Here is a 25,808-nt window from a genome sequence, read left to right as displayed (position 1 = left end):
CGTGTCCCCTTCTGCCATCATCGGCCGTGGCGTGCAAGGTCCCCAGTGCCCCGTCTTCAGGAGGCGACGGCCACAGCCCCTCGCTGCCCAGCTGGGGTCAGTGATGATGGCGCCCCTCCACACTGCGAGGCAGTAATGATAGCGCCCTTCCATGCTGCTAGGCAATAATGATAGCGCCTCTCCACGCTGCGAGGCAATAATGGCGCCCCGCCACACTGCGAGGCAGTAATGATAGCGCCCCTCCATGCTACTAGGCAATAATGATGGCGCCCCTCCACACTGCGAGGCAATAATGATAGCACCCCTCCATGCTGCTAGGCAATAATGATGGCGCCCCTCCACACTGCGAGGCAATAATGATAGCGCCCCTCCATGCTACTAGGCAATAATGATGGCGCCTCTCCATGCTGCGAGGCAATAATGATGGCGCCCCTCCACGCTGCGAGGCAATAGTGATAGCGCCCCTCCATGCTGCTAGGCAATAATGATAGCGCCCCTCCATGCTGCTAGGCAATAATGATGGCGCCCCTCCACACTGCGAGGCAATAATGATAGCGCCCCTCCATGCTACTAGGCAATAATGATGGCGCCCCTCCATGCTGCGAGGCAATAATGGCGCCCCTCCACACTGTGAGGCGATAGTGATAGCGCCCCTCCATGCTGCGAGGCAATAATGATAGCGCCCCTCCACACTGCGAGGCAATAATGATAGCGCCCCTCCACGCTGCGAGGCAATAATGATGGCGCCCCTCCACGCTGCGAGGCAATAATGATGGCGCCCCTCCATGCTGCTAGGCAATAATGATGGCGCCCCTCCATGCTGCGAGGCAATAATGGTGGCGCCCCTCCACGCTGCGAGGCAATAATGATGGCACACCTCCATGCTGCGAGGCAATAGTGATAGCACCCCTCCATGCTGCTAGGCAATAATGATAGTGCCCCTCCACACTGCGAGGCAATAATGATAGCACCCCTCCATGCTGCTAGGCAATAATGATGGCGCCTCTCCATGCTGCGAGGCAATAATGATGGCGCCCCTCCACGCTGCGAGGCGGTAATGATGGCGCCCCTCCACGCTGCGAGGCGGTAACAATGGCGCCCCTCCACGCTGCGAGGCAATAGTGATGGCCCCTCACTGCCCAGCTGGGGGCAGTGATGATGGCGCCTCCGGGCGCTGGCGGCGGCTCCCTGGTGCCCGTTCGGCCCTGCAGCGCCAGCCCAGGGCTGCTGGAACTGAAGAGGAAGGCAGAGAGTTCTTTGGGCTGTGGGGTTTCTGACGTCCTTCTTAGAACTGTTAACAGTATCTAAAAATTCACGTTCCTTCTCTAGTACTCTACAGATTTAGTATTTTTTGCGTTTCCAGGTATTTTCATTTTTACCTTTAATTATGTCAGTTATTTCTAATTGCTGCGCCAGGACGGGGGTTTCTCATGTGAGGCCCGTGGGCCGCTCCCGGGGTCCTGTGGAAAGGCGCCCTCCTGGAACAGGCCTCCTGGGGACCCTGATGCCCGTGCGGGTGTCAGAACCCTGGAAATCAGGTGCTCCCCACCCAGAGACGACTGCAGCTCTGTGTATTTCTTTCTGTTTTTTTTTCTGTGCACATGTGTATGTTCTTGTGCTTTAAAAAAACAAAGTTGGGATCGTAGTATGAGTTTGTAGCCTGCTTTTTGACCTTCGACATATGTCAGGGCCATTACCCCATGTCATTAAGTTTATTTGAAAACCTTGTGGATCCCGTGGCTGCAGAGGATCCTCCCGTGTATGTCCCGTGAGTCACTAACCCACCCCTCAGACGTTCCAGCTGTCAGCCGCCCAGGGGAGCCGGCGCGGCACCGCGCTGTGAACTTGAGTTCATAGGTCGCTGTAATTATCTGTGATCCTTTCCTCAGCGTGGATTTGCCGCTGGACTGGAATTGCTGGGTCATGCAGTACGGTGTTTCTATAGCTCTTAGCTTGCATTGCTGGACGGCCTCTCGGAGAGACGTGCCGCTCCTGTGGCGTCCTTTGGGTTTGTGTCCTGCCGGCCCCATGCCCCTGCAGCCCTCATGGACGTCTTCCCTCCTGGTTGGAGGGTTGAGGTTGTCGGACCCCGGGACTGGCTCTCCGTGCTGCTGGCTCTCGCTGCAAGTTTGCAGCTCTGATGGGTGCCCGCCTCCCTCCTGGCTTCAGCAGGTGTGCACAGGTGTGCCATAGCCTGGGATTGAGGTGCAGGCCCAGGGCCCCCCGGGTGCAGGACGGCCCGGAGCAGGAGGTGGGCATTGCTGTCCACTGTTGTGGAGGTCGGTCAGTTATTCCTGTTAAAGTTTGCTGCTGGGATGCAACTGGGCGCTAAGGGGAAGCGTCTGCTCGCCGGGGCTGTCACTGTGCATGGGCTGAACCTAACCGCTGTGGCAAAGGCAGTGTGCGGTCCCCTCGTCGATGCTGTAGGAAGGAGGCATGTTGACACTTAGTCTTTGCACAAGCATTTACTGACGCTTATGTTGCATTAACCAGTGGCTTCTCCTGCAGTTCCTCGCTGCTGACATTTCCAGGTGGCTGGAGATAGGGTGCTGGGTGCAAATTGCTTCAACTATAGACCTTGGAGGCGGGGTATGAGGGGGATGGGAGCAGAGGAGCGAGGAGGGGGCTCGAGGAGGGGGTGCTAGCTACTCCATGTGTGTGTGTTGGGTGTCCTGACCTTCCCGCGGTGTTCTGGTTAGCTAATGCTGCCAGAATGCAAAACACCAGAGACGGACTGGCTTTTATAAAAGGGGGTTTATTTGGTTACACAGTTACAGTCTTAAGGCCATAAAGTGTCCAAAGTAACACATCAGCAATCGGGTACCTTCACTGGAGGATGGCCAATGGTGTCTGGAAAACCTCTGTTAGCTGGGAAGGCACGTGGCTAGTGTCTGCTCCAAAGTTCTGGTTTCAAAATGGCTTTCTCCCAGGATGTTCCTCTCTAGGCTTCAGCTCCTCAAAAATGTCACTCTTAGTGGCACTTGGGATATCTGTCCCCTCTTAGCTTCTCCAGAGCAAGAGTCAGTTTTCAACGGCCGTCTTCAAACTGTCTCTCATCTGCAGCTCCTGTGCTGTCTTCAAAGTGTCCCTCTTGGCTGTAGCACCTTGCTCCTTCTGTCTGATCTGTTAGCTGGGAAGGCACGTGGCTGGCGTCTGCTCCAAAGTTCTGGTTTCAAAATGGCTTTCTCCCAGGATGTTCCTCTCTAGGCTGCAGTTCCTAAAAAATGTCACTCTTAGTTGCTCTTGGGGTGTTTGTCCTCTCTTAGCTTCTCCAGAGCAAAAGTCTGCTTTCAACAGCTGTCTTCAGACTGTCTCTCATCTGCAGCCCCTGTGCTTTCTTCAGAGTGTCCCTCTTGGCTGTAGCAAGCTTGCTCCTTCTGTCTGAGCTTATGTAGTGCTCCAGTGAACTGATAAAGGCCCATGCTGAATGGGTGGGGCCACACCTCCCTGGAAATTATCCAATCAGAGCCATCACCCACAGTTGGGTGGGGCACATCTACATGGAAACACTCAAAGAATTACAATCTAACACTGATAGGTCTGCCCACACAAGATTACATTAAAGATAATGGCGTTTGGGGGAGCATAATACATTCAAACTGGCACACTGACCTTCCCCCTGTCTGTGGTGAGTACGTCGGGCGCCATGACCTTCTTCTGCTCCTGATCTCAGGCCTTCGAGAATCCCTTGTGTCGGCCTTTCTTCGGAAGTCTGTGGCCATGCGTGTGGACTGATCCGGGTTCTTTTTCAGGACTTGGTGTTTCCTTGGGAGTGCTGCCTCTGGGCTGCTGGTTAAGGGCTCCTGTTTTGGGCAAGCTTTTCTATGTAAATTTTCTTTCCTTTTCAGGTTCCGTCTGTGTTAACACGACACTAATATTTTTCAGTAGAGCCTCCCAGTTCCTGGCTCTCCCGTGCGGTGCGCGTTTCCCGTGCTGATGCGCGCCTGGAGCTGCGTGCCGCTGGACCACATCAGGCTGGGAAGGGCTTGGGGTCAGCCGTGCCTGTCCCAGTGGGACCAGGGCTCCCGCCTGCACCTGTAGTGTCCCTTGAGCAGGGAAGTGGCCGTGTGTCCCCACATCACACAGGACGGTGGCGCCTCAGTGTCCGGGCGCCGGCAGGAGCTGCCTGTCCAGCAGCCACAGAGCGGCCTGGGAGGCTGCCGGTCAGCCGAGGGGCTCTGCCCCCAGGGTGGGCGTGGGGTCGGGGTGGCGGAACCCACCCTGCTTTCCCGGAGAAAGGTGCCCTTGCTCTGCAGTTCAGGGACGGCCGTGAACGGCCCTTGGCTTCTGGTGGGCCGCGGCCTCCCTCACTCCTGGACTCCCACCCCGCGTGGTCTCCGTCCTTGAGCTTCCCGGCCCGGCTCCCCGCGCTGACCGCGCCTCCTGCAGGTGGAGCCCGGCTGCCTCTGCCCTCCCTGCAGCCGAGTGCCCTGGGCCGCGGCGTTGAGCTGATCCGTGGTGATCCGAGGAAGACACCATGTCCTGGAGTTGGAAACTCAGCCTGGGTTTCTGAGGATAATCAATTTGGGGAGGCCAGGAGGAGAGCTATTTTAGGGCCGAGCAGCCGCTAACGGAGCTCCCCTTTGCGTAGGAGCCGGTTCACTCCCTTCGCAGTCGATGCTTTTCATGGCTTTCGTTTTTAATCCACCGTGGGAGACGTGTGTTATCCCAAGGGCTCCAGTTTTTTTCTGCAGTTAATTCCAGGCCTGTGGGCAGAGCTGGACCCAGCAGAACACGGGTCATGGAGGGGTGCTGAGGGGTGCTGCGTGGGGGACCCACCCCACCCCCGGGCATCGTCGGCTCCGGTGTTCTGCACCGGGGAGGGGGACGTGCCCCAGGGGCTCCCGAGGACCAGGGGCCAGGTGTCGTGCGTGTGAAACGTGGGCTCGCGTGTAATGGGCGGCTGCTTCCCCAGCATTGTACTCTGTAGCTGTTTCCAGGAAAAGGGGAACGTGGCGGAAAGGATGTTGTGAGGGATGCTGGGGGGCAGGCGGGAGGCGTGTGCAGACTGAGCGCGAGCAGGACTGTAGAGACACCCGTGTGAGCCTGGGGGGTCAGCGCCCCCCCGCAGGTAAAGGGGAACGGACGGTGGGCGCATCCCGTCGCACCTCGGAGCGCTGCGCCCTGGATTCCGGCTTCCTGACCGGCGCCGCGGGACCGCTGGGAGGAGGACGCGGGCGGCACCGTGCCCTGGGGAGGAGCGAGCCAGCTGCTGGTGCCGAGCGTCCTGAGGAGCTGGGGGGCCGTGAGGAGTTGCGTTTCTCTGAACGCGTGCTGTGCGGTTGTAACCATGTTTGCGCGGTTTCTCCTTCTCCGTTCTTCCGGATGGCTGTTAAGTCCAGACGACGAAAAGAAGAACGCGCCCTCGCGTCGGCCTCTCTGGGGAGGGAACTCGCCTCCCTCCTGGTGGGAGCCCCCACCCGCCTCGCAGTGCGGCCGCATCGCCTGGCGCTGCCTGGTCAGAGCTGAGCCCGGCCGGGGGCCCCGTGGCCAGACCCTTCTGCGAGGTGCACAGGCCGAGGCGGGTCGCCTCATACCGCTGCTTCGTCTTTAGAAACACCCAGAAAGCGTGGACAGCACGCGGTTTGCCCCGAGACAGCTTTCCTGCGCTGCCTTCGGCGGGTCTGGACGGAGTCGTAACCTGCCGGCCACCCGGACCCCACAGAGGGAAGGCAGGGAGCGGGCCAGGGTGGGCTGGGGCCCTGCTCGGGTGGTGCTGGGTTCCCCCGGCCCCCATGTCTTCACCTGTAAAGCTCCACTGGGGGTGCTGGAGAAGTGGGCGAGGGATCGCTCCCCGCTGGCTCCCTGCACACGGGCGGCTCTGCGGGTCGGGGCGGCTGCCTTGGGGCGTGTGGGACCGCCCTGCGGGAACACCCTCGTCCTCGCACTCCTGCTTTGCCTGTGGCAGGGCCGTCGCTGCCCGGGGTCACAGTGGGGCGCAGTGTCGGGATGGGGCCCAGCGGCCTGAGCCCGCTTCCATCCTTCTTGGCCTCGTGGTCCTGCTGGCCAGAGCCCAGGAGGGCGGGGCAGCCGCCAGAGGCCAGAGTCCCCCCAGGCCGCCCCTTCCTCCTGTGCTCGCTGCCTGGGCTGGCTGCTGCCGCTCCCCTGTGTGTGCCAGCGACGGCCCAGGGGAAGAAGCCGGCAAGGCCAGGTCGGGTGACCGAGGCACGGGGAGCTGTGCGCGGGGACGGCCAGGGCGCCCGGGCCTGGGCCATGTCGGACGGACGGGATGGACGGGACGGACGGGCCTTCACTTTCCCTTCCTCTCTCTTCTCAGGGAACCTGGATCTCACGGGGCAGAAGCAGGTGTTCAAAGCCGAGAACAACCCCTGGGTCACCCCGATCGCCGACCAGTTCCAGCTCGGCGTGTCCCACGTGTTCGAGTACATCCGCTCCGAGACCTACAAGTAGTGAGTAGCCTGGCTTCCGCCGTGTCTGACTGTGCGGCTTTAAAGCATCATGTCACGCCATCACGGTAGTGACGGTTAACTCACGGCAGTTTCGAATGTTTTCTTTAAATGTGGTAATTGTCCCTGTTATTTATAGATTATTTTTAATTGACTTTTTTAAGGGAAATTTATGTCGATTTTGTTTAGAAAAATTTTAAGGTGTTAAATTATTTGAATAATCATAGTGCTAAGAAAATTTACCAGACGCAGTAAGATCAGAACTTGTTTTAACTTCTTTGAATGCAAAAAATTACAAATGTTATGAACAAAATTGAACTCCTTAAGGAATCAGTTTATTTATAAAAGCAGTGGGGACTACGAGGAAAACGTCATTCTCTTGTTCAGTTGCTTCCTCTAGTGAGGAAAAAAGGCAGAAGGAGCGGAGCGGGGAGCAGCTCGCTCACAGTCAGGGCGCCCCAGCCGCGGTCGGAGCGGGGGGCCGTGGGAACCTCCCGGAGCCCTCCTCCCGCCGGGGGACCGTGGGAAATCGGGGGGCCGTGGGAACCTCCCGGAGCCCTCCCTCCCGCCGCCACCCCCCACTCCTCACCCCACCTGCCTTCGCGGTCGTCGTGTGGTGGTTTTCCTTCTCCGGCCCTCCCCCTCCAAATTCAAACTGTCGTCACTTCAATGCTTTGGTGACCCAGGTTGCCGAAATCTCGACACCTCCAGTTTCACTCATGTAAAAGAGGCTTGAAAATGTCCACAGTCAGATCCGTGTTTGCGTCCAGCAGCGACTGGAGAATTTAACGCCCCGTCTCTCGGGGTCGTCAGGGCCACCCTCGGCGAGGGGCCTCTTGCTCTTCGGTTTTGGGAAAACGGCCGGTGGGAGCGGCGGGTCGGGGCGATGGGACTGACGGGCCGCAGGGCGTCTGGCGTGTAAAGCCGCTGGAAGCGCAGCGGAGACCCTGTGAGACAGCGCGTCAGGGCAGAGCTGCCTGTGGGGGCCTCGTCCGCCTCCCCGCCGCGGGGGGCTGCCCTCAGGCTCGGCCTCGCAGGAAGGGGAAGCGGCAAAGTAGCCGATGGTTCGTGTTGTTCCTCTCAGTTGTTAATCCTGCATCAGTGTCAGGGAAGGTCCTGATGCTGTGTCGTAAGCGAAGTTGTGTAGAGGCTGGATTTGTAAGGCATCCTTTCAAAAAGTTATTGTATATGATGGTACACAAAAATGCACACGTAAATTCCCATTAATCCAGAACTGGGGAAATACTCGTTTTTCTGTTGTTTAATAAGTTTTTAATTTACCTCGTATTAGTTTGTAATTTACAAAGAATTAGAATACATTGCATATGAAAGTGCTTCTAATTTTAATTTTACCTTTCAAGGATAAATTGGGAGTGTATGGATTTTTATTGGGCCCTCGATCACCGTTGTGCACTGTTCCAAGCTATTTCTGCTTTCCTGAACCTGATGAGGACTCCGGGTAGCTGAGGCCCGTTGCTCCGGTCGCGTTCACTGCTGGGGCGTGCGAGAGGGCCTGTGGGGCAGCGTTTCAGTGACGGGCACATTTGCTCTCTGTGTCCTCTCGCGCGCGCCAGCATCCTGCCTGTGGTGTTTGGAATAATCTAAGCAGTTTGCTTACATGCCTACCTTTTGTGATTTTCGACTTCGGTAGGATTAAGTCAACATTCGGCACCGTTTGCTCCGTCCCCAGAGGCCTGTGAGCCCCCGGGGTCCCCCACCTGCCACCTTCTGTCACAGCCTGTCTGACCCTCCCCTTCTCACAGCCGCGCAAGACCCCGCGAGCGCTTGTCTTTTTAAAAGTGTACCGTTGTATTTCACTGTATTAGTGCACACTGAGTTTTAAATTTACGGTCCCCCTGTAGGTGAATAAATGCACATTAGCGTACCGTTTCCTAACGAATAACCCACCTCCTCCCATCGGTTTTCAAGCAGCCACCTCTCATAGGTAAGGACTTTTAGAACCTTTCCCAGACAGCTTGCAACAGTCTTCTTGTAACTAGCAGGTACTTGGCCACTTTTTAAGAACTGTGATGTGGCACCATCAGCACAATTTATTCATTGAACTCACAGTAACAAAGGAAGGTTTTCGTTCAGTTCCTTAGTCTTGGACGCTGTTCTAAAACCTGTAGTTCCTGATCTTCAGTTCTTTGGCTCTTTTTATTTAAATCACATACACACTCTCCTATTAAAAAAAAAATCCTATTTTTCTTCATATCTTTGAGATACTATGAAAACGTATTTTAATTTTGCTTTGGCATTTAAGATCTCATGGATCCCTCTCCCCCAACTCCCTGTTATGTAAATGACAGTGGTGAGAGCTCTGGGAACTTCCCTCCGCCTTGGCCAAGCTTCCTGGCGACCTTGGTGGCCTGAGCCCCTCCTCAGAGCCCCCTCTGCGTCCAGAGCTGGGTGACGGGCAAGCCGATTCACAGGCTCCAGAGGCCATGAAGACGTGGGATGTCTGCAGCAGAACAGCAAATTTAGAGTTCAGGAAGGGCTAGAGGACTCTGAGAGGATTTAAGTCAAGGAAGGTTGAACTTGGCCGTGGGGGAGCTGGCATGGGGGCCGTGGGGGCGCTGGCATGGAGGGCAGTGGAAACCGTGAGGGGGTGTGGCTGGCGGAGCTCCGGGCCTGTTCAGGAGGAGCTTGCTCTTGGGCCTGCTGTTTGGCCTCAGCCACGTGCTCTCGGCGGTTCTGTTGCGGCTGCACTTTGCCGGCCGGCATTTCTCATGGACTCGTGGGGCCACCGCAGGGTGTGTAGGAGTCTGTGGGTCGAGTGGGTGTGTGGGTTAGTGAGGATCTGATCCTGTGGGCACTTCAGCGTTTGCAGATGCACGTGGGTTTCACAGCCGCCTTTCACCTCAGAGGGTGCAGGGACCCAGTTAGGACGGAGGACGCCCCTCCCACCCCAGAGGGCCCCTTCTCCGAGGGCCGCAGTTTGGTTCCCCCAAGCCGTGTACAGCCCGGTGCATTCACCTCAAGATTCAGAAACGTTCAGTGGATGCGTGTGGCTGGAGCCGCCGCCAGAGAGGGGCCTCTCCGGGCTGCCCCCGTCCGCTCCAGACCCTCTGCTTTCCGCTCCCCGAGTCAGCGTCCCCACTCCCCGTTCTTCCTTCGGTTTTTAAATCTAAAATAGAGACGACCGTGCTGTTCTTCTGGGAGTTAACGGCAGCAGTGCAACCAAGTGCCGAGACAGCCCTCACTGGAAACCCTGTGGGGTGGCCGTGAGGCTGTCACACCACTGTCCGCCGCCGTTTCCGGGTGTTCTGCTCCTGGAAGGCTGAGCTGCGCGGGGCCCTCGTGAGCCGGCTGCCCCCTGCCGCGCCCCTGCTGGCTGCCGAGTCGGGGGCCCAAGACCCTCGCCCCACGGGGCCACCAACGCTGATGCGGCCCTGTGCCTGGGAAGTCATGTCTAACAAAGACTCTAAAACCGTAGGATTTCCCGGGGAAGAACAACCAGGTGGCTTTGTGAGGGTTCCAGAAGGATGGAGAAGAGGGTTGCACTGCCAGGGCTTTTCCGACAGCAGACTTCCCACAGTGACGATGGACAGGACTGTGCAGAGATGTTTTCATTAATGTATCAGAGAATAGCTCAAATTAAGTCACAGAAAAGCAATATTTCTTTATAGTAGATATCAAAATGAAGAACTAATTTTTTCCCCAAAGCTTTGACATAAATTTGGTTTTATTTTTAAAAGTATACAGTGTATTCTGTTCCTGGTAATTTATTTTCCTCCATAGATGCTACATCAGTGTGTTTTTTTTTTTAAGTTAACAAATGTGTTATCACGTTTTCTCTGTGAAACAATACATGATTCAAAGTTTAATGGCTCTGGACTGATTTGTATGTAAATGTGTAGCATTAAACTAATATTGCGAAGCCACTGGAGGCTCACGGGAGACTAACGTCCCGTAGCTGTCTGTTCCCGCTGCCCGAGGCGGCCACGGGCACTGACCGCGGGGACGGTGGAAGGCAGGGCAGGAGGTCGTGTGGGCCTGAATCAGCCGCGCGGCCGTGTGCAGATGTGCTGGGGCCGCGAGCCCAGTGAACCCAGTAAAACAAGCACAGCAACTTCCTCTCTCTGCCTGGTTCTTCCACGACACTTAACGTACTTTACATTTAAAAGGCTCTTTCCTTTCTGCCTTTTAATGATTAGTTATGGATTACTCCACAAGTGATTCGTGTTTTTCTTAGTGCATTTCAGGTTTGTGATGTAGGAAGTTTTCACAGGCCTCTGAAGCCTTACTGTTGTATAATTTTATAGCACATCCAAAACGGTCGTTTTCTTGGTGGAGGTGTCTCGCTCGCTGTTTCCTGTGCACTGGGTTCTGTGCGAGGGGCAGGCAGGATCCCTCCCCCTAAACTGTGCAGGTCAGAGCAGAGCCCCCCGGGGTGGGAAGCAGGTGCCGGAGGCTCCGCAGGCCATTTCCCGCCCGCTCTGGAGCGTTTTGCACTCTGGTGCGCTGTGGATCCAGACCCCGACTCGGAGAGGCCCCGTGTGGCTCACCGCAGGCCGGTCCTGTCGTCGGAGCTGTGGGCACATGTGGGGGCATCGACACTGCCCGTCGGGGAGGCGGGAGGTGCTCGCTGAACCGTCCACTCTCGTGTGCGGCCGTGGAGAGGAGACCACTGCCCGCCCGGCCCTCTCCGCGGCCCACCTCCTTGCTGACCATCCTTACGAGGCCAGGTTAAGGTAAATAGGGCAGGTGCTTTGTCCCGCTTGATGGAAGGAAACACACAGCTCATCTCAGGACACACCCCAGAAGGAAGGGGTCCGTGTGTCTCCTCCGGAGGAGGTATCTCTAGTTCCGTTTTTCCAAGATAGAATCATATTGAACCATTGACTGTTGACCTACTCGATGAAGTGAAGTATTGATAACCTGTATTAACGCCCAGTAATCTTAAAGTTCAGTGCTTGCTGCGTTTCTCCGCAGCTGAGTTATTGCCTGCATTTGCTGTTTTTATTTGAAAGATAAATTAAAAAGTGGCGCTTTTATAATCAAACAAAGCTGCAATTTCTATTCTCTACACAGTAATATCTTGTTTTATCACATGCTGTTTTTTTATTGAGTTCTGCTCTGGCTTTGTTGGAGTTTTTTGTTTTGTTTTGGGGGTTGGGTTTATTTATTTATTGAGTACTTTTTGGCAGTTGAGGGTGTTGGCAAGTATTTTGGTTTAGAATGAAAAATACTATGAAATGTTTTTATTGACTTTATTAGATAAAAGCTAAATATAAATTATATTCAGAGGCATGTGTTATTGCCCTGACTTACTCATCAAGCATTAAGGAAACAGCTTCCCTGTTGTATTCTGTTGTTGTTAATAGATTATTCTGTACATCTTTTTAATACTCACGGTATAAAAAATGTTTGTCGTAAAAAGAAAAAGAAAACAATGTTTTCCATTATAATAGTTAATTTTTAAATAGTCTCACTTAGAATGTATAAAATTCCATCATCTTCAAAATGTATATACTTTTTGGTCTCTGTGCAATTAGATAGTGTTTGCTTAGAGAAGAAATTGTCAGCGAGGTTTTTGGAGGTTTTCCGCTGCAGGTTTATGGGAAGGAGGACCTCACCTTGCTTAACTCTCGTCACCCCCATGCCCAGAGTCCTGTTTAATTTGTCACCCTGTCCCGTCCCCCAGCCATCTTCTCCCATAGCCCCCGTGGACCCCGGCTAGCCCCCTCGGCGCCCAGTGAGCCCCCATGCACCCCCAGCCCCCTGTCGCTCTGCCGGCACTGCTGTCAGAGCTGCATGTCCCTCCTACACCTGCAGGTGCTCCCTGTCTCGTGGGGGGCACGGGGCAGGCCCCGCTCCCAGTGGAGCAGCCGTGTGTCTTTCCAGGAATGGACCCTGCTGAAACAGAAGCCCGCACAGGGCGCAGGGGACATGCCGTGGCGAGACGGAAAAGAGGAGAAAGCCCCAGAGAGGGGCGGCGGAGGGCTGGGGGGTGGTTTCCATTATCAGCCTAGGTTCCTTTTAAAATGAAAACGTGGCTGTTTGTATTTACAGACTGCGTGTCCACACGGAGCGGGGCCCCTGGAGACAGCGTCCGGCCCACTGGGTCCGATGTCCTCGCGAGCCTTCCCCTGCTTATGTCCTAACTCTCAACTGTCCTTTGCTTTTCTGAGAAAACGTTTAATTTTATTTAATTCTTGTATTTGGCCCCCATCTGGATTTATTTTACTGATTTTTTAAGGCAATGAAAGACAATGATGATCCTGAATATAAATTGTTACAGGAAAATGGTTACATGATAAAATTATCAGGTCAACCTTTTTATTCTGTATTTTATGAAATAGCTAATATATGTTTGGCAGTAACTTATGCTCACACATGAATTCCTGACACTTTCGATTCTGCTGATGTATTAATCAGTTTAGTCAGCACCAGAGCAATTTTATGAGACTTCCCAGTCATCAAAAATTTATTATCAGATAAATCAAAGAAACAACGAGCATCTTAATAGGGCAGAGAAAGTGGCGTGTGAAGGACCGTGTAGGCTGTGCTGCTGCGGGGGGTGATATTTACGGCGGAATCGGGACTCGGGCTCCTGTCGAGGCCGCGCTGGGGCCGACTGTTCTGTGGGAGATTTTATCGCCTCGGGCCCGACTGTGCGACGGAGACCGCAGGGCAGACGGGAGGCAGGACACGTCCCTCCCAGCGTCCGCCTGTCCTTCCGTGCTCCGGGTGGCTGCCATGCGCGCCTGCCCGTCCTGCGCGGCCGGCGCCCACACCCGGCTCCTCCGAGGACGAGGGGCGCAGGGGGCCCGTCCGGGGCTGCGTGGAGCCGGCCGTGCCCGAGCCTGCCGCTCTCGCGCCTCTCGAGCCGTGGGGAACGCGCTCCTCGGCGCAGTGAGCGCCCCAGGGCCCTGCGCTCCCGGGACAGAGGCCGGAACGTTCTTCCCGTCTCACCCAGGCGGCCGAGCCTCCCGCGGCCGAGGCCCCTCTGGGGTGTGCAGGGCGCCCAGCAGGCCTGCTGGTGTCTGAGGGACGGCACGTGCCGGCGCCCAGCAGGGCCGAGTGCAGGTCTCTGTCTCCGCGCGTCGTGGGCAGCACGCAGGGCTCGCTCGCGTCCTCAGCGCACCGCGTCGGTGGCGGCTGCGGCTGCCCCCTCTTCACCACCCCCAGGCGGGAAGCCAGGCTGCTCCCCCACGGCACAGGGGCCGCCTCTCGGGGGCGGGAGTGTCCCCGGTCACCCCTCAGGCCGTGGTCCCTGGGGCCCGAGCGACCGTGTGGGCGCCTGTGGGGGATCTTCCGGGATCTTCCAGAGGGCGCACAGAAAGCCAGGAAGGCAGGTGGTCCGGGGACAGCCTTGGCACCTCTTCACGCCACACCCTTCAGTGCCTGTTGGATGCTCCATTCGGCACCTGTGTTCACTTTTTAAGATTAATCAAATTTAAGATTTAAAATTGAAATTAAACACAAATTTAAAGATTTAAATCAAATTTAAAAATAGTCACCATTTGGTCCCCAAAGGTGGAAGGGGTCACAGAGGACACGGCCAGGCGGCAGCTACGCCTGCGAAGCCCGGGCCCCACCCTCCTCCCTCGCCAGCTGCGCCTCGGCCAAGCGCCCCGAACCCCGAACCTTCCAGGCAACGTCCGGTCTTCAGAGAGAAGGGCCGGGGTTGTCAGGGGCCTGAGGAAAGCTCTCGCCAAGGCCTGACCCGTTGTCCTAGCTCTCGGGGACCTGCAGGCGCCGCCGGGCCCTGGGGCGACCTGTGGCTGCTTTTCCTTTGGAATCCAATGGGAAACGCGAAGGGGGCCCTTCACGGAGACTTAGCAAGAGAGAAGCATAAGAAGAAACCAGAAAGCTGGACTTCTGCACCGAGTTTCTTTTTTGTGATTTTAAGTGTTGAGAAATTGGTGTTTCTGGATCTGAAGGGGCCTGAGGGTTTGGCCCAGTTTCCTGGCCGTTGCGCAGTGGCCGGAGTGCGCTGGCTGCAGTCTGGCGGTGCAGGGCTGGCTTCTGCCCGCTGGCAGCCCCGGGGTGCCTGGCTTCCCCAGCACTGGCACTGCCTCTCCTCTCTCTTCCAGGCTACTTGCCTCATGCTCGTCTCCTCCCTGTGGCTCTCTCTCCATAAGGCCTCCAGGGTTAGGACAGAGACCCTCCCCGACTTGGGGGCCGCACCCCGGGGACGGGGTGAGCTGCAGGCTGTTTCTCTCGCTGCACAGCAGGTGGGTGTTATGGGGTACGGGGCAGGAGACAGGGTTTGTTTTGTTCCTTCTCTCCCTTTAAAAGCCTTTTGGCTCTAGGCTAGAATGACATGCGTGTGTGTGTGTTTCAGACAGTTTATGTGAGATTGTGAGTGTTTTAATCTGTTCCTCTACTCTTTTAATAGAACGTCTTGCAACTAGCAAATTTATTCTGGTACTAAATTCTAGATAATTCTTAAGAAATGTAAATTTGTCAATAAAAGTCTTTTTTTTTTAAATGCTTAAAGTCTTGGAAGTGTATTTTGTAAGAGTTCTGAAGATAGCATCTGCTTTATATTTATAAGTTTAATTGACAGTGCAGCAGAGATAAACCTAGTCATCAAGCTGGCAGAGCAGAAGTGTCCGTATCAGTCTTAAGTTAGCGCCTGGCTGGGGAGAGGCGCCGAGGCCACAGGGGTCCTTTCCGGTCCCGTCCGGCCCGCCCGCAAGTGCCCTCCTGTATCCAAGGCTGCAGGCTCCGCTCGGGCCAAGTGCTGAGGGTTGTGCAGCTTGTGCTGGAAGGATTTAGGATGCGCGTGTCTGGGTTCCCTCTGCTGGCAGCTGCTGCCCCAGGCCCGGGACGGCTGAGAGGGGAACCCCAGGCCCCTAGTCCCCGGCCCCCGGCCCTGCAGGTGGACGTGAGGAAACAAGGGCTGGTGGTTTGGCCCCTGGTGGGGCCTTGCCCTCACGCTGACACCCAGGGGTGGTCAAGGATGCGCCGAGGGCAGCTGCGTCCTCACCCACCCGGGGCCTCGGGGTGAGGGCCCCTGCAGTGCTGGGGATCCCCAGGCCGCCCCGGCTTGAGGCCCCTCATCCGGGTGGTTCTGGCGCTGCAGGTGCGGACCCTCCACTCGGGCACGGCAGGCGTCCAAGGCCCCTCCTTGTAGCCCGCTTCTGAGGTGCCGACCTCGGCCTCGCCTCCCATGGTCTCCACTGCCCGCCACCCCCAGCCCCTCTGCCTGAGGCCGGCAGCCTCCCCGGCCCCTCCCTGCTCACACCAGCCCCAGGCTTCCATTCGGGGGCCCCAATAGAGAGTTGGCTCTTCCTAAGTGTTCTAGTTTCTCAATGCTGCCGGGATGCAAAACACCAGAAATGGATTGGCTTTTATAAAAAGGGGGTTTATTTGGCTACACAGTTACAGTCTTAAGGCTGTAAAGTGTCCAAGGTAACACATCAGTAATCAGGTACCTTCACTGGAGGATGGCCAATGGCGTCCGGAAAACCTCTGTTAGCTGGGAAGGCTCGTGGCTGGCGTCTGCTCCAAAGTTCTGGTTTCAAAATGGCTTTCTCCCAGGACGTTCCTATCTGAGCTTCAGCTCCTCAAAAATGTCACTCTTAGTTGCTCTTGGGGTGTTTGTCCTCTCTGAGCTTCTCCGGAGCAAGAGTCTGCTTTCAACGGCCGTCTCCAAACTATCTCTGTAAGCTGAAGCTCCTATCATTCCAGTATATTCTTCAAAGTGTGCCTCTTAGCTGTAGCAGCCTGTTCCTTCTGTCTGAGCTTATATAGTGCTCCAGTAATTTAATTCAGACCCCCCTGAATGGGCAGGGCCACACCTCCATGGAAATCATCCAATCAGAGTCATCACCCACAGCTGGGTGGGGCACATCTCCACAGAAACATTCAAAGAATTACAATGTAATCAACACTGATAGGTCTGCCCACACAAGATTACATCAAAGATGATGGCATTTGGGGGAGCATAATACATTCATACTGGCACACCAAGGAACCCCAGTTCCATCGAGTGGAGCAGGGTGGGTAGTGAGCGCCCCGTGCCCAGAAGAGCCGCAGTCACCCTCGGCTGCCACTCGCCACCATCCTGGTCTTGTTCCCTGCGGCCTTGGTGCCAGCCCAGGATTTATCCATCCAGGTGCCCCTTTGAGCCCCGAAACCAGGCAGAACCCGTGGGCCCGCGTTGGGAGCCTCCCTCCCCTTGCTCTGGCCACATGAGGAAGCTCGAGGGTCTTGCCCCAGAGACCCCGGGACACCACCCAGAGACCCCCAGGTGCAGCCGCCACAGCCAAGGCCTTGGGTTATGGCCGGAGGATCGAGGTTGAGGAGGGGGCTGCAGCGAGAGGAAGCCCACCGGCATGGGCTTCGGGGCTGTGCCCGTCACTTGCCACATTCTCGTCTTTCTCCCCAGACAGCTTTGCTCTTGCTCGCCTCTCTGGGTCACCTTTGTGGTCCCTCATTTCAGCGTCCTCAGATTAAAATGCCCCTAGCTCGACCCGCTGCTCTCGACTTCTCCTCCCCCCAGCCCAATGGAGCCCCCCAAGGGGAGGGCACCGGCGCCCCAGCGTGGACCCTGTGGTGGGGAAAGTGTGTACACAAACCTCAGTTGCACCCATGTCACACGGTCCCGGTTCTCTTCTCGGGTTCCGGGTGCTGCTGGTGCCGCCCCTGTCTGTGGAAGCTTCCGTGGGCTCCCAGGGCCTTTGGCGGCCGGCAGCTTTCCGCGTCACCGCACACACACCTGGAACTTCAGTCTCCTGGCCAGAAATCCCAGTCGCCAGGGGCCTCCCAGCCTGGACCAAGCCCGCTGGCCTGTTCGGGTCCGGGAGCTTTTGGGTTCCTCTGAGGGTGACCTGGGCGCTGGCTGTGGCTCCTCTGGTGCTGGGGGGCTTCGGTCTCTGTCCTCACAGTGGGGAGGGTCCACCAAGGAGACCTGGCAGGCGTGGGGGGCGTCCACCCTGCTCAGAGTGAGGAAGCAGCAAACGGAGGTGTCTGCGCCGCCTGCTGTACGTGGCTTCTGCTCACACCCCAAACCTCTGGGCCTGCCGTGGCCACGTGTACCCCCAGACCCCACCGAGGGGACCCCCAGATGGGGGGGTTGCCAAGAGAGCTGGCTTACGCGGGGCACTGTCACAGCACTGCTCCCAAAGTGTCCCAAACAGTGAGGTAATTTTTTATAGTTCAAACAAAATTATTCTTGTCAAGTTTTTTGTTAATTAAGTGTTTAAGAAAAAAAGTGAAATTTATGTGTTTTTCCTAAGGCAGGAAATTGTGTGAATTAGTTTTAATTACCTGCATCTCAAAAACCAAAAAGGAGAAAGTTGGCAGCTGCGCTGTGGCCGTTACACCAGAGTCACTGCTGTTGACAAGTGCAGCTGCCTCTTGGAAAGCGGGAAGCGGGGATCGCCCGCAGCCGGCAGAGCCCCCAGCCCGGCCTCAGGGTGCACAGCTCTGCCTGGGACTGGGGCCCTGCAGAGGCGTTCCCATGGGGCCAGGGCTCCCGATCCCCCCCGGGGCAGGCAGCATCGTGCAGATCCCGGTGGGAGCGGGCCCGGGCTGGGACAAATCCCCGAGGACCCGTTGCAGCCACGTGGCCTTGGGCCAGTTTGGTTTCTTTAAATTTAGAGTCTTTATCGAGGGGCAGTTTGACACCTAGAGGCTGTATATGTTTAAAGCGTGTGGTTTTGTAAGTCTGGCTTGTGTATATAGTTACGGAACCATCTCTATCCCTTTAGAACCTCCACCACCAAGGAACGCGCCCGCGATCCCCCCATTTCCTTGGGCTGTGGTGCCCACGGCCCTCCTGACCTGCCCCCCACCCCCTCCTGACTGCCACTCCCTCTGGATTTGTAGAGTAGGGTGTAAACGTGGACCGCGGTGTGTGCTCCTTTCCCTGGCTTCTTTCCCTCGGTGGGGTTGTTTCAGGATCTCCCTGCATTGCTGCACCATCAGCAGAGCACTCCTCGCTGCTGCGCTGCGTTCAAGAGACGCCCCCTGAACGCACCCACCCCGACTCCACTGACCGTGAGGGCCTCTGGTTGCTTCCAGCCCGGGACTGACGCGTTACACAGCTCAGCTCTCGTGGGCACGCTCTGGACGTGACGCTCACTTCCCGGGCGCCCACTGGAGGGCAGCGGCTGGCCCTGGGGTAGGTGGGCATCTGACCGCTGAGTGACCGCCAGACTGTTCTCCAGGGTGGCTGATTCCATCCCACCAGCCTGTTGTGGGTTCCAGCTCCTCCTGTCCTTGCCAAGTCTGTTTGCTTTTGCTCTAATTTCAGCCATTCTAGCACATTCCAAGGAGCTTCTCATTGTGGTTCTACTTCACATTTACTTGTGACTGACGTTGAGCATTTCCTCATGTGCTTTCCTGCCATACCTGTATCTTCTTTAGTGAAATGTCTGTTCAAATCTCCCCTTTTTTTCCTATTACTGAGTTCTGAGATTCTTTATCTATTCTAGATGTAAATCCGTCATCACTCCTGTTCCAGTTTGCTAATGCTGCTCATTATGCAAAATACCAGAAAAGGGTTGTCTTTTATAAAGGGGGGTTTATTTGGTTACACAGTTACAGTGTTAAGGCTGTGAAGTGTCCAAGGTAACACATCAACAATCGGGTGCCTTCACTGGAGGATGGCCAGTGGTGTCCGGAAAACCTCTGTTAGCTGGGAAGGCACGTGGCTGGTGTCTGTTCTGGTTTCAAAATGGCTTTCTCCTAGGACGTTCCTCACTAGGCTGCAGTTCCTCAAAAATGTCACTCTTAGTTGCACTTGGGATATTTGTCCTCTCTCAGCTTCTCTGGAGCAAAAGTCTGCTTTCAATGGCCATCTTCAAACTGTCTCTCATCTGCAGCTTCTGTAATTTCTTCAAAGTGCCCCTGTTGGCTGTAGCTCCACTTCAAAGCATCATCACAGCTGCACTGAGTTCTTTCTGTTTGTCAGCTCATTTATATGGCTCCAGTGATCAAGGCCCACCCTGAATGGGTGGAGCCACGCCTCCATGGGAATATCTCCTCAGTTATCACCTACAGTTTGGTGGGGCGCATCTCCATGCAAATCTAATCAGCACCAAAACATCTGCCCCACAAAACTGCATCAAAGAATATGGCTTTTCTTGGGGGACATAACATTCAAACCGGCACACAGTCTTAAGGCCATAACTTGTCCAACAAACACATCAACAATCGGGTGCCTTCACTGGAGGATGGCCAGTGGTGTCCGGAAAACCTCTGTGAGCTCGGAAGGCACGTGGCTGGCATCCACTTGCTCCCAGGTTGTGTTTCAAAATGGCGTTCTCCAAAATGTTGCTCTTGGGGCATTTTGTCCTCTCTTAGCTGCAGCTCCTCTTCAAAATGTCACTCTCAGTTGCTCAGAACTGCCTCTGTCTGCAAACTCCTTTATATGACTCTAGTGATCCAACTAACACCCACCCTGAATGGGCAGGTCACACCTCCATGGAAATTATCCAAACGTTTCACTCACAGTTGATTGAGTCACATCTCCATGGAAACAATCAAAGAATTCCAGTCTAATCAACACTGATGTATCTGCCCATACAAGATTGCATCAAAGAACATGAAGTTTTGGGGGATGTAATACATCCAAACTGGCACATTCTACCCCCTGGACCCAAAAATGACATGCTCTTTCGACATCCAAATACATTCATCCCATCGCAATATCATAAAAACTTAAATCGTTGCAGTAACAATAGGTAAATACACAATCCCATCAAAATCAGTTACAGGAGTGGTCAGTCCTAAAGCAAAATTCTCTTCTAGCTGTGGACTTGTGAAACTCAGAACACGTCCTGTGCTTCCAGTATACAAAGGAGGGACAGTCATAGGGTAAATGTTCCCATTGCCATAGGGAACGACTGACAGTGACGCCCTCCCGCGTGCAGCCCGCTGCCCCGAGCTCGCAGTGACGCCCTCAGCCCGCTGCCCCGAGCTCGCAGTGGACGCCCTCCCGCGTGCAGCCCGCTGCTCCGAGCTCGCAGTGATGCCCTCCCATGTGCAGCCCGCTGCCCCAAGCTCGCAGTGGACGCCCTCAGCCCGCTGCCCCGAGCTCGCAGTGATGCCCTCCCGCGTGCAGCCCGCTGCCCCAAGCTCGCAGTGGACGCCCTCAGCCCGCTGCCCCGAGCTCGCAGTGGACGCCCTCAGCCCGCTGCCCCAAGCTCGCAGTGACACCCTCAGCCCGCTGCCCTGAGCTCGCAGTGGACGCCCTCCCGCGTGCAGCCCGCTGCCCTGAGCTCGCAGTGATGCCCTCCCGCGTGCAGCCCGCTGCCCCAAGCTCGCAGTGGATGCCCTCAGCCCGCTGCCCCGAGCTCGCAGTGGACGCCCTCAGCCCGCTGCCCCGAGCTCGCAGTGATGCCCTCCCACGTGCAGCCCGCTGCCCCAAGCTCGCAGTGGACGCCCTCAGCCCGCTGCCCTGAGCTCACAGTGACGCCCTCCCGCGTGCAGCCCACTGCCCCGAGCTCGCAGTGATGCCCTCCCGCGTGCAGCCCGCTGCCCCGAGCTCGCAGTGACGCCCTCAGCCCGCTGCCCTGAGCTCACAGTGACGCCCTCCCTTGCATGACCTGCTGCCCTGAGCTCGTATTCTCAGCAGGTGTCGGGAGTCGCCAGGTAATGTAGCTCCGGCCCATGAGCAGCACAAGCCCCTATCCAGAGCCCCTGCCCCAGGCGTCACCCCTGTTGTCCCCTCGCCAGCGGGTTAGGGAGGGCGTCCTGGGGTGCTCTCCAGCTGCCAGGCCTGGTGCCGGACTCTCCACCCAGGCGCACCCTCCTGCCACTCAGTGGAGAGAGAGTCTCATCCCCAGGGACCGTGGTGAAGCAGTCACGGCCTGCACCAGCATCCTAGCTGGGGACCAGGAAACGGTCAGGGGCAGGTTGTCAGGCCGGCACACAGGGCTGAGCGCGTGCGTTTTATGACCTCCTTTGATCGCAGCAGGACACGGTTGCCTGCTTCCTGAGCCTGGCCCCGGAGCTGCTTCGTTTGCGCACGTCCACGCCTTCCCATGTGTGTGTCGTACACATGGAACTTACCGCTTCCTGTCACGTGTTGGGGTTAGTTCAGTGGCCTCTCTAGGGAATAGTGGCAAATTTGGCACGTTGTCAGCAGTATACACTAGTATACAGAGCTCAGCCGTAGAATAAAAATTGAGTTATGACACTAATCCATGAAACAGTCACAGATAAAATGGTGATGAGATCAAATTAATCTTGAACAAGCACCGCAAAATGCAGATATACGGGACTCAAAAATAGCACCCATTGAAGTGGCAATTAATTAATTTCTAGGACAAAGACAGTATAGTCTCAGTATATATTTTGGGCTCACCATTGACTATTTTGTGTATCAGAATACCAGCTTTTCATATTAAATTATTCTCAACAGCGAAGCTGCCGAGATGAGCCGTTGGTTCTGATTCCCTGGTCAGTGTATTCTCTTGTCTGTGTAATCGTGGCACTGGAGTGGACATTTGTCTCCTTTGTAGGATGATCCATGGAATATTCATTATCAGCATCTCCTAAATACATAGTCCATCATTTCTGTTTTGCCTAATATGACCTTTTCTGTAGGTTTAGAAGATATTCTGTCTTTGGGGGAAAATTACGGGTTTTTTAAAATTTAAGGTATAAATTTTTGGGCAAAAATCTTTATTCAGCATAAAAAGTTGCAGTAATATCATTAATATTTAGGCTTCAGAGTATTCCTCATTCCTAAAATTTGGATAAGACATGCCTTGTTTGATGGCAGTGGGGTGGGGGTGGGGTGTCGGCGCCTTCTGTGGGGAGCACGTTCGCTGTAGTCTGATGGGGGATGGGGGTGTCCGTGTGTCTGTCCCTGCCCAGTAGAATCGAGGTGTGTGTCTGTCCACACCCAGCGGGGTCTGTGTGTCCATCCATGCACAGTGGGGTTGGGTCCCTCTGCTCGTTTCTGTCCTCTGACCTTTGCCACGTTGGTGTCCTGTAGTTTGGTGGCCGTGCGTCCACCCCGTGGGTTCAGGAGGACTACTAGCCTGCAGGGTCGCTCTCAGACTGCGTCCAGCGCGTGGTGGGCTCGGCCCGCACGAGGTGCTGTGTGCTTGCTGTCACAGGCACCCGACCCGTGGACATGTCTTCACATGCTCAGAAGTTGGTTCCAGGACAACAGCAGCCTCTCGGGCAGTGGTGTCGATTCGGGTGTACTTGGGGTGAGCGTATTACCACAGAAGATATCAGCACTCGGCAAAGCAGTGCAGAAGTTTCCAAGCACAGAATAACACAAGCCAGAATTCACACGAGTCGACAAAAACAGTGAACAACACGGGGGGTTCAGGTGCCAAATGCAGAATATGAAACAAATGCCTGTGAAATGTGGAAAGGAAAAACTGAGCAAGGAACAAGGCCATCAAAAATGGCCAAAAAGGGTTGAAGAAGAACCAGCTTAGTGGCTTTTAAAATAGAGGATTACGCACAGCTGAGGAGAGAATACGGGGACTGGAAGATCATGGAAAAGTTACCCCTCAAGAAGCACAGGGACACCAGGAGATGTGGAGACGGTGGACGGCACAGGGCGGTGTGTGTCCATCTGAAATACTGGAAACGGGGTGACGAGCTCTGCGGGGGCTGAGGTTGCACCTGCCGCAGCTGCGTGAGCCGCCCCCGTTTCAGGCCACGGGAGAATGTGGGGACGTCCTGAGAGCTCAGACGACTGACTGACGCAGCTCCAGAAGGATAAAGCCTGGCCTCGAGTTGTTTATAGGAGGAAGACGTCATGGTAAAAAATGCAGGAAAGAAACTGTAAGCAGTTACGCGAGAGGCGCGTCCCTGGTGACATTACTTTGTTCTTCGAGTTCTGAGTCAGGTGATTGCATGTCTCCTGGGGAAGGCTTGTGCATCCTCGTCACCCAGCAGCCCGCTTCCTGGAAATCCTTAGTGCTCGAGTGGAAGCAGATGGTCGGTACTGATGGGTGGCGAGCTGACAGAGGCCCACGTCAGCATCTCGAGGAGAACCCCCTGCCAGGTTTGCCGGCAGGAGCTGGCACTGCATATCCCTGCGGGAGCCTGGGGGGCCCCGGACCCCTGTCCTCCACCAGCCAAGCATCTTGTCCATGTTATGCTTTCAGCTCGTTACTGGGACACAACAATCTCTGCAGAGTAAAGAGCCAGTTTTCTAAGCATGTGAGCTGTATTGTGTTTGCATATTTCCAGGATTTAAAGCAAAGGGTGTTTTTCCTTGGAACGTTATCTGTTTGATTCTTCTGTTTGTATGGGACAGAAAAAGTGACAGCAGCTGCTTTTCACTTTGTTTCTGCTGGTTGCTAATTTTGTTGATTAGATAGTATTTGCAAGAAATAAGGAATTTTTTAATTAAATGACATTTCTAAGAGATTTTCCTAAATTTCTGAGTTTTGTGAAAGCTGCACTCTGTCTGTAAGTGGGCTTTATTAAACTCGCTGTGTCATCGTGTGTGTGCTTGTGCACACTCAGTTGTCAGGGATGCACAGTGGGAAGAAACCGGGAGCTCCCGGAAACCACTTCACACAGCCCCACCTTACAGCCACCTTGGAAACCTGTCCCAGATGGAGTCTTCAGCTGCACTCGCTGTTGGGGGCTAGGAAACAACAACCAGCAAAAGCTCACTCTTCATTAGGATCCACAGAGCTCAGTAGGTGGTGAGTGTGTTGGATGAGAGGATTTAAGGACTATTTAAGGGTTAAGGCGGACCGTGTGGCTGAACCTGCAGGCATGTTTGCATACGAAAGTAGAAGCCTGGGAGGACCAGTCCTCAGTGTTCACAGTTTCCTCCAGGGGCAGGACTGTGTGTGATGTTCCACCTCTTTATGCCCTTTGGTACTTTCTAATTTTTCTGTAGTTACATGTAACTTAATAATGGATGTTTTTTACTGACAACATGTAAATGCTCTAATAAACTTTCATAATTAGCAGAAATTACTTAAGCTAAAAAAGCAGCCCACATTTCTTGTATTTTTATTGCCAAAGCAGCATTCCGTATAATTATTACAGGAGTTAGTAATTTGTCAGCTGCCGTCTGTAGAGCATTTGCTCTACTCCACAGGCTCTGCCAAGCCCCGGGATCAGCTCTGCGGGAGCAGAGAGTCTGGGCACCCCTCAGTGCGTCGCCGGACGAGCCGCAGGCCCGGGTGCACTGGGGACGTGGACATGCACCCGGCCGCGTTCGCTCCGCTCCGGCCTCAGTCCCCACGCGCTGCCCTTGGGGAGCCGCATCTCCCCGTTTCTGTCGGATTCCGAGGCGCAGGTCCTGGGGATCGGTCCTCAGGAGATGCAGTGTCTTCTCTGTCTCTTCATCCTGCTTTCTGAAACCAGGGGCCCCTCACTGCAGCCAGACCCAGGTGGGAATTGTACTGCAGCAGGCAGCTTGTTCTGCCCTGAGAATGTGACTCGTATGTGTTTGCTTATCCAAGTTTTAACTGGTTGCAGATGTTCAGACCAATGAATGAATGTTCCAGAAGAAATTCCTGGTGATTTCCATTCAAGCACTTGTGCATGCTCAGCCAGGTTGTGTGGGCGAGGGGGGAGCGCGTTACCCCTGATTTTACACACATGTGCACACGAGCACACGTGCACACACACATGCACACAGTCACATGCCATGTACTGTTCTGAGAGAAGAATGGGGTGTAGGAGTAGACACCCGCCTGTCCTCCACCTCTCCCCGAGCTCTGCATCCTCAGGCACCCCTGAACCCCTGCTTTGGGGTCCTGCCCACAGCCACGTGCCACACACACAGGTGTGGAGGGGAGGGAGGAAACCTGCCCAGGTTCCTCGGAGCGCAGGTGCCGGCCTTCCTTGCTTCCCTGGCCCGGGAGCAGAGCCAGCCTGGGAGAGCGTTTCGCCGCAGGTCCAAATGCTCCACCCCTGCTCCTTCCCCTGGATTTTCCTAGCTCTCCCTTTTGTAGTTTTCTGTTCTTTAGATAAATAAACTTTTTTTAAAAAATGAACAGAGGTTTCCTAATTTTGCATCCAGTGCATTAAGATAAACGTGCGGATTTAGCATATTTGGGCTTTCTTTCTCTACTGAGGTGTGATTTGCACACACCGAAGACTCAGACCATCGTGTCTCCTTCCCTGCGTGCTGTCGACGGGGACGCTGGGCAGATGAGCGTGGCCACATCCTGGAAAGTTGGGCAGAAGTTCGTGCTGTCTGGGAAGGCTCCTTCCCCGGGTGCCCACCTGGTTGACACCTGGTTGTCCCACCGGGGGCAGGAGGCTCCGCACGTCTCGTCACCCATGGGCGTCTGCACCGTGAACGGACGCTCAGGGTGAGCTGCCCTTGTCCAGTTCTGGGCCTTGTGGTTGGAGCGGGTGTGCTTTCTCTCCTTCTGCATGAATGTCCCCGCGTGGGTTTTCCATGCTGCCCCTCTCCGTTTCCATGTCCTGGGGCCTCCGAAGAGCCACGTGAGGGTCGTTAAGAGCCCTTCACAGAAATTCACCTTACACCCC

The 25,808-nt window shown here is 55.3% G+C and overlaps 1 protein-coding gene across 5 annotated transcripts in view; it reads left to right on the top strand.

The window, feature by feature from the left end:
• The window catches only part of RSU1 (Ras suppressor protein 1), a 146,952-nt gene that overhangs the window by 57,293 nt on the left and 63,851 nt on the right, over positions 1–25,808 (top strand). For all 5 annotated transcript variants that reach the window (XM_037837652.1, XM_037837651.1, XM_037837648.1 and 2 more), the window contains one exon: positions 6,278–6,410. In XM_037837652.1, the coding sequence (XP_037693580.1) occupies positions 6,278–6,410 (133 nt within the window). The remainder of the gene's footprint in view (positions 1–6,277; positions 6,411–25,808) is intronic.

The sequence above is a fragment of the Choloepus didactylus genome, chromosome 5 (assembly GCF_015220235.1).
Source record: "Choloepus didactylus isolate mChoDid1 chromosome 5, mChoDid1.pri, whole genome shotgun sequence".
NCBI classification, from domain to species: Eukaryota; Metazoa; Chordata; class Mammalia; order Pilosa; family Megalonychidae; genus Choloepus; species Choloepus didactylus.
Note: the sequence above shows the minus strand (reverse complement) of the source record. Positions and strands in the feature narration are given on the sequence as shown.